This window comes from Malus domestica, chromosome 08, assembly GCF_042453785.1.
Source record: "Malus domestica chromosome 08, GDT2T_hap1".
Lineage (NCBI taxonomy): Eukaryota > Viridiplantae > Streptophyta > Magnoliopsida > Rosales > Rosaceae > Malus > Malus domestica.
The window spans coordinates 25,036,528-25,045,169 of NC_091668.1; the positions used below are offsets into that span (position 1 = coordinate 25,036,528).

Below are 8,642 nucleotides of genomic sequence, written 5' to 3' on the forward strand. Positions count from 1 at the left end.
GGGTGAAGTAGAGGAAACCGTGGCACAAGACAATCGTACAATCAAGGAGCTTTCGGCTTCAGGATTGGACAATGCCGCACCTCTATGTATTCAATATCCCGCGGCTGCCCAAGGAAAGACCGAGGAATTCGAGTTGAAGTCAAGTTTGCTACACCACATTTCGAAGTACCATGGGTTGTCCATGGAGGATCCTAACAAGCACTTGAAAGAGTTCGAGGTGGTGTGTTCCAGCATGACTCCAATCAATGTTGACGGGAGCATATTGAAGATGAAGGCCTTTCCCTTTTCTCTCTTGGAAAAAGGTGAAAGATTGGTTGTATGAATTAGCTCCCGGAACGGTCACATCTTGGAAGAGCATGAAACGGCCTTTCTTGGAGAAGTTTTTCCCAACTTCTCGAGTCATTCTCCTACGAAAAAGGATAAGTGGAATTCAACAAGATGAAGGTGAGTCTTTTCCTATGTATTATGAATGTTTTAAATCTCTTGTTGCTTCTTATCCACAACATCAAATGAAGGAGGAGCTTCTTCTACAATACTTCTACGAGGGGCTTCTACCAATCGAACGTCAAATGCTAGATGCCTCAGCGGGAGGAGCTTTGGTGGACAAGACTCCCACGGCAGCAAAGACCTTGATAACTAATCGAGCGTTGAACGCTCAACAATACGAAGGTGTTGGACAAAGAAACACCCCACGGCAACACCAAGTGAATGAGGTAAGTGCCATATCAGAACTTCAAAATCAAATGGCTAACCTTACTACTGTTCTTTTTCAGGTTGTGGAAGGACCAAAAGTACAAAATGTAAGTGCTTGTGGCGTGTGCTCCATGCAAGGACACCTTATGGACAAGTGCCCACAATTGATAGAGAATGGAGGGTGGGAGACTCTCAATGCCGTGGGATTTGGGCAACCATACCAACAAAGAAATGATCCCTTCTCTAATACATACAATCCGGGATGGAGGGATCATCCAAATTTCAAATGGCGAGAACCCCAACAAGGCCAACAACAAAGCACATTTAGGCAACAACCCCCAGGTTTCTATCAAAAGCCGTTTGCACCAACTCAACCCCAAGCACCACCTGCCCAAAACAAATCAGGTTCGTCCATTGATAATGATCAAATTTTTCAATTACTAACTTCTATGGCGCAGAGTATGCAAATTAAGGACAAGAAGGTGGACGAGTTGAAGAAGCAAGTAGGGCAGATTGCGGAGTTTGTGGGCCAATTCAGAGAGCAAGGCAAGTTGCCTAGCTCAACCATTGTGAATCTAAAATGAGGTTTTGAATCTGCCAAGGCAATCATGTTGCGAAGTGGGAAACAAGTGGGAATAGCACCCCAACCATCTAAATCAGCCTCAAACGAGGTGGAAGAGTTGATAATTGAAGAAGAGGAACAAAGCCAACCCACGGCCAAGGTGGAAACACCATTGCCGCAAGCTTCCATTGCCCCTAAACTGTCCAATTTGTCCAATAAGGGTAAGAATGTGTCCAATTCAATTCCTACTAATGTTTTTCCTTTGAATGTTCCTTTTCCTAGTAGGTTCAAGCAAACAAAGAAAGAGGAAGCCGAAAAGGACATTCTAGAGACATTTAGGAGAGTTCAAGTCAATATCCCTCTCTTGGATGCAATTAAGCAAGTACCAAGGTATGCTAAATTTTTTAAAGAACTTTGCACCACTAGGAAGAGGATTTCGACCAAGGAGGTTGTAAAAGTAGGTGAAAATGTCTCAGCCATCTTACAACGCAAAATGCCCCCTAAATGCAAAGATCCGGGTAGTTTTACAATTCCTTGTGTCATTGGTAATACTAGGTTTGAATCTGCCATGTTAGACTTAGGTGCATCTATAAATGTCATGCCATATCAATTTATGCATCTATGAACCTATGAGAGTTGAAAAATGATGGTGTGATTATACAATTAGCCGATAAATCTAATGCCTATCTAAATGGAGTTTTGGAAGATGTTTTAGTGCAGGTTAATCATTTGATCTTTCCGGCGGATTTCTACGTGCTTGAGATGGACGAATCAGACCATGCCCCTTCATTGCCCATCCTCCTTGGAAGGCCATTCATGAAAACTGCTCGTACAAAGACTGATGTGTTTAATGGAACATTGACGATGGAATTTGATGGGGAAGTTATTAATTTCAATCTTTCTGATTATATGAAATATCCTAGTGAGAATCATTCATGTTTTGCTATTGATGTAATTGACTCTTTGGCGCAGGACCATTTTGACAAATTGAACGACGATGCACTTGAATTGGTCATCGCACGAGGAATGGACAAGCAAAACGTTGAAACAACCACCATGCACACCCACGGCATGCATGAATGTCCCATTGCCGTGCCCCCTAGTGATGATGTCATTGAGATGGTGGATGCCCTTGAGTCGTTGCCACCACAATCTGGTAAGTTTTTGGACCCTATTTTAAGTTGAGTTTCGACTAATAAGATGCTTCCATCAGTTGTGCAACCACCTACACTTGAACTTAAGCCATTGCCTAGTCACTTGAAGTACGTTTACTTGGGAGAGGATGAGACGTTGCCCGTTATCATCTCCACTTCACTCACGGCACAAGAAGAAGGTAAGTTAGTAAGGGTGCTAAAAGAGTACAAAACAGCAACTGGGTGGACGTTGGCCGACATCAAAGGAATTAGCCCCACAACTTGCATGCATCGCATACTTTTGGAGGAGGGGTCTAAAACATCTCGAGAGGCTCAACGCCGACTCAACCCTCCTATGATGGAAGTTGTGAAGAAAGAAGTCATCAAGCTTTTAGATTGTGGAGTTATTTATCCAATCTCGGATAATAGGTGGGTTTCGCGCGTTCAATGCGTTTTGAAGAAATCCGGAGTGACGGTGGTAGCAAATACAGATAATGAACTTGTGCCTACTCGCATTCAAACCGGTTGGAGAGTGTGTATCGACTATAGGAAGCTAAACGCCACTACAAGGAATGATCACTTTCCCTTGCCATTCATTGATCAAATGCTTGAGAGGTTAGCCGGTTATGCTTTTTATTGTTTTCTTGATGGTTATTCTGGTTATAATCAAATTGTTATAGCACCCGAGGACCAAGAAAAAACCACTTTTACATGTCCTTTTGGTACATTTGCTTATCGTCGCATGCCTTTTGGTTTATGTAATGCACCTGCCACGTTTCAAAGATGCATGATGAGCATATTTTCTGATTATGTTGAGAAAATAATTGAGGTTTTTATGGACGATTTTAGCGTCTCTGGTGATTCTTTTGATGGTTGCTTGCATAATCTTAGCTTGATCTTAAAACGTTGCGTTGAAACTAACCTTGTGCTTAATTGGGAAAAATGTCATTTCATGGTTAAACAAGGCATAGTTTTGGGTCATATTATCTCTGAAAATGGTATTGAGGTTGATAAGTCAAAGAGAGATCTTGTGCATCACTTACCCTCTCCTACTTCGGTTAGAGAGGTTTGTTCTTTTCTTGGCCATGCAGGTTTCTATCGTAGGTTCATCAAAGACTTCTCAAAGGTGGCACAACCTCTCTGCCGACTCCTACAAACAGATGTGACGTTTGAGTTTAATGAGGAATGCACGGCATCATTCAACCAACTCAAGGAGTTGTTGACCACGGCACCAATCATTGTCCCACTGGATTGGAGCTTACCTTTTGAGCTTATGTGTGATGCGTCCGATTATGCATTAGGAGCTGTTCTGGGACAGAGGAAGGACAAGAGGCCGCATGTCATTTACTATGCCTCACGGACGTTGAATGATGCGCAGTTGAACTATTCCACTACGGAAAAAGAACTTCTTGCCGTTGTTTTTGCTTTAGATAAGTTTAGATCATATTTAATCGGTACTAAAGTAATTGTTTTCACTGACCATGCAGCTTTGAAGTACTTGCTCACTAAAAAGGAAGCCAAGCCACGGCTAATTCGGTGGATGTTGCTACTTCAAGAGTTTGACATTGAGATTCGTGACAAGAAGGGAAGTGAAAACGTGGTGGCTAACCACCTAAGCCGAATGGTGCATAATGAGGAGTCCCTACCCATTGCCAAGACATTCCCCGATGAACAATTGCTGTCCATAAAGGTAAGTGAGCCTTGGTATGCCGATTTGGTCAAATTTTTGGTGTCAAAACGAATTATTTTTGCCCGGATCAGATTGTACGTCGATGTGTGCATAATTCTGAATTTCATTCTATTATAAGCTTTTGTCATACATATGCATGTGGTGGGCACTTTGGCACACAAAGAACAGCCCTTAAGGTATTACAATGTGGATTCTATTGGCCTAGTATATTTAAGGATGCTAGAACTTTTTGCTTAACATGTGATAAATGCCAAAGAATGGGTAACATAGGTGCTAGGGATCAAATGCCGCAAGTTTTTATCCTTAATGTTGAAATTTTTGATGTTTGGGGAATTGAGTTTATGGGTCCCTTTCCTTCCTCGTATGGGTTCATGTATATTTTGCTTGCGGTTGATTATGTGTCAAAGTGGGTGAAAGCTAAAGCCACCCGGACTAATTATTCTAAAGTGGTTGCAGATTTTATTAGAACTAACATTTTTGTAAGGTTTGGAATGCCACGTGTCATCATAAGTGATGGAGGATCTCACTTTTGTAACCGCACCATTGAGGCGTTATTGAGGAAATACAATGTCAACCATAAGGTTTCTACACCTTACCATCCTCAAACAAATGGCCAAGCCGAGGTTTCCAACCGTGAGATCAAACAAATTCTAGAGAAGACCGTTGGGCCTACAAGGAAGGATTAGAGCTTACAGTTAGATGATGCACTTTGGGCATATCGTACGGCGTACAAGACACCCATTGGAATGTCCCCATTTAGGCTCATCTATGGCAAGCCGTGCCATCTCCCTGTTGAATTGGAGCACAAAGCTCATTGGGCCGTCAAGAAGTTCAATATGAACCTAAATGCCGCAGGAAATCATAGGAAGTTCCAATTACAAGAACTTGATGAGATAAGGCATGAGGCGTACGAGAATGCTAGTATTTACAAGGATAAGACCAAAGCTTTCCATGATAAGATGATTCGAGGCAAAACATTCTCCATAGGGCAGAAAGTGCTATTGTTCAACTCCCGTTTACGATTGTTTCCCGGTAAGTTACGTTCTAAGTGGATTGGACCGTTTATTGTTACTAATGTTTTTGTTCATGGTGCAGTCCAAATCCAAAGCTTGAACACGGGACACGAATTCAAGGTGAATGGGTGATGCGTAAAATAAGTTAACACACAAAATTAAACCCTCTTTTTATCAATTGTAGTAAAGTATGTAAGTAGGGATCGTTCTAGGCCGGGGATTAGGAGGGATTGCTAAACACTTGAAAACTGACTTAAAAACATAAAAACAAAATTTAAAACACTAAACTAGACTCAAAGAATGCAAAACTATACTTTAAAATACTTAAACAAACATAAAACTCAAAACAGCAACCTAATGACTCAAAATTGCCTAAAAACCACTTTCTGGGCAGTTTTGAGAACCTAACAAGAACTTGGACGAAGTTGGATGAAAACTTGAATCAAAACACTTAGAAACACAAATCAAAACACTTTCTAACTAATCTAAGACTTCAAAATAAAGGGGGATTTGTTTTGGACGAAAATTGAAAACAAAACAGAAACTTTAAAATAAAACAGATTGTAAAACGTTTTTGGATGAAAAGGATGGATAAAAGGCTAGTTAGGAGGTTCTTCTCCACACATGACACACTTGCAAACAAAATGATTTTCAGTTGTTCTTTCAATAAATTATGAAACTCAACACCCCAAGTTAATTAGATACGCTTAAATTAACCTTCAAGTTCTCCTTAAGTTAATGAATTGGATGGAAAAGCGCATACAACAATTCAAAGCATTCCTCAAAGGTTCCTTACGTGATGAGCACAATAAAGATACAATCAAGAATCATGAAGCACAATGAGAACTATAAGTGTTGACGAGGCATTCGTTACTATGATGAGCATGAAACTAGTGCCAAGAATTCATTCAACGCGATCGTTTTCAAGCGACCTTCACTACTTGTGATTATAAGATTGTAACTATTAGGTGAAACTCCCTCATAATCTAGCATCATATTCATGCATGAAAACTAAGCGTGCACTCTCAATCAACATACACAAATAAGTTATCAATCAAGTAGATGAACGAATTGAATCCGCAACTTATGAAATAACAACTGAATGTAATCAATTCATATTGCAAGCATGTACATGGTTTCGAATCACCCCCCAACTAAGGGGGGTTTAGTTCCTCATACTCACAAAGCAAAGATACATAAAATTAGACATTAAAATCAAAGGAAAGAAAACACCTAAAATGCTTCAACTTGGTAGCAAGTGCATCCAAGATTCCTCTTTTCCCTTGCTTGCGGCATGAAGCTTGTGGACAGATTTTTGGGTGGATTTATGGTGTAGAATGGATGGGGAATTTTGTGGAAGGGTTTAGGGTGAGAGTGGAAGAGTGTTTGATGGTTGGGGAGTGGTAGAGAACTAGGCAAAGAGGGTGGAAGAAGGTGGAGTGGCTATTATGTTTTCTAGGCACTAGAATGGTGTTTTTGGGGTGTTTGCTTCCTAGGGTGTGTATGGACGAATTTCTGTGATAAAATGATGAATATGGGGGATTGTCTTTTGGCCAAGGGGTGTAAACATGTATTTATAGGCCCCAAAAACCTTAGAAAATCAGGTTAGGTTAAGGATGAAATGCATGGTAATTTGTGTGTGTGGTGTGCAATGGTCCAAGGGTGAAAATGAAGTGATGATGCAAAGTGTGAAGGGTAAAATGGAGTGGTCTTGAAGCTAGGGAGCATGAATGATTGTGTACATTGCATAGAGATGGAAAGGGAGGTGAAAATGTGTCAATAAATGGGTCAAAGGTGCAGCAACATGTGGTACACAAGGCATGGGATTCCAAATGTGAATGATGGAGCATCAATTGGTGCATGTAATGGATGTAAATGTTGTCTAAAATCTAATGAGTGAAGGGAACAAGAGGTATCAAGCAATTGAGTGTAATAATTAAATGAATTGAAGCATGAAATTAGAAATTATGTAGGGGACAAGAGTGATCAAGCATGGCATGGAATCCAAAGGGAATTCTATGTGGTTTGCATGGCAAGGAATGCAAGTTGGGGTGACAGATTTTTGGGCTGTTTTCTTCATCTTTTGGACCATAATTCTTCATATTCTTGGCCTCTTTAGTTCTCAAATTCGTCCATCCACTTGGCCCATGCATTTGCTATCCATTCCAAGCCCGAAACATGCTCCAAAGGCCTCCAAAATGCATCTTCTTGCATACTTTGTACTTAGAGTCTGAAAACACACGAAAATGACTTTAAACATTAAAATAACTAAGGAAACACGACATAAATGCACAAGAACAAGCCAACTAAGTCGCATAAATATGCTCCTATCAATGGGCACCGATTGAAGCCCTATTATGAGCACTTTGAGGAGCATGTCGTGGAGGACCTCTCCCTGCATGTCGTGGGCTCTAATGAGGAGTGAATGAGTTCTTCGTCCGGCTGCAAGACGTTAAAGCAAGCGCTACTTGGGAGGCAACCCATGCATGCAACAAAGGAAGACCAAAGAATCAATCCAATTCCAGATTTGCGTTCCTAAACCTTTCTCTTTGTTGTTTATTTCGTTTCTGCCATGTTTATTATGTTAGTTGCTGTTTGTTTGTTGGTTTGTTATTTGTGTTAGTTTATGCTTGAAACATTGAGGACAATGTTTGATTTAAGTGTGGGGGGGGGTAACCAAAGTGTTTTGATGCAAATTCGTAGGGTTGTATCACCCATAATTTCCAATGTTGTTCCTTGCTGTTTTTAGGTGTTTTTAGGCTGTTTTGATGCATTTTAGTGTGTTTTACATAAAAATCCGAAAATCCCAGAAAAAATTTGAAAAAATGTTTTGAAAAAACCAAAAAGAGTCGTTTTAAAGTTGTTTGTGTCTTACGGTGTCTTCCAACACAATGATGAGAATTCGGTTTTTAATTGCATGACTGTTAAAGAGAGTTATAAACATGGATGGAAGTTTGATTTACTCTTTGGTTTATGCTTGGTTGTGGTTACAACTCTGTTAAAGGAAAAAAATTAGTTCTTGTAACATGCTTGAAGGAAGGAACTCAAACTAACGCTACAACCTTGTGAGACTTGAGCCTAAATGTTTATTTGGAGAGTTAATAATCTGTGCATTGTTGTTTTCTAAAGTCGTTGCATGATCTCATTATTCTTTGCTTGGTTACTACTTAGAAGGCATTTCATCATTTAGTTCCAAACACTAGAACTCATGCCCATTTCATTCAAAGCATGCTATTGATTTGCATAACACATATTCAAGATGAAGTTGTGTAGTAACCACCACTTAAGCCAAATTTCCGTGTCCCCCATGGTCATTTGTTTTGTAGGTTTTAACCCCGTTGAGCCTTGTGTAGCCTATGTTCTTTGTTAACCCACATTATCCTCACCTAGCTTAGATTAGGATCATCCATACCCTTGTTCTTAAAGCATAGTAAAACATGACTCAAGATGAATTCCTTTTGATCAATATATTGCAGAAAACAAGTGTGGGGGAAGGGATGTATGTGAGTGCCAAAGTCTTTAATGAGGCACGGATAAAATAATAATAATAA

The 8,642-nt window shown here is 40.2% G+C and overlaps 1 protein-coding gene across 1 annotated transcript; it reads left to right on the plus strand.

The window, feature by feature from the left end:
• The first annotated feature begins 569 nt into the window (after positions 1–569).
• On the plus strand, positions 570–4,764 carry LOC139198122 (uncharacterized). Its single transcript, XM_070826385.1, has 6 exons — positions 570–713; positions 774–1,239; positions 1,923–2,411; positions 2,469–3,047; positions 3,480–3,765; positions 4,335–4,764. Exons 1-6 carry the CDS (start codon positions 570–572, stop codon positions 4,762–4,764), a joined length of 2,394 nt encoding a protein of 797 aa, XP_070682486.1.
• The last annotated feature ends 3,878 nt before the right edge of the window (positions 4,765–8,642 follow it).

Excerpts from the sequence above, each read along its gene's own strand:
- LOC139198122 (XM_070826385.1), top strand. The coding sequence starts at position 570 with ATGCTAGATGCCTCAGCGGGAGGAGCTTTGGTGGACAAGACTCCCACG. Across the intron at positions 1,240-1,922 it reads GGGCCAATTCAGAGAGCAAG|CCGATAAATCTAATGCCTAT; the intron begins GCAAGTTGCCTA and ends TTATACAATTAG. Across the intron at positions 3,048-3,479 it reads TTTTCTTGATGGTTATTCTG|GTTTCTATCGTAGGTTCATC; the intron begins GTTATAATCAAA and ends TTGGCCATGCAG.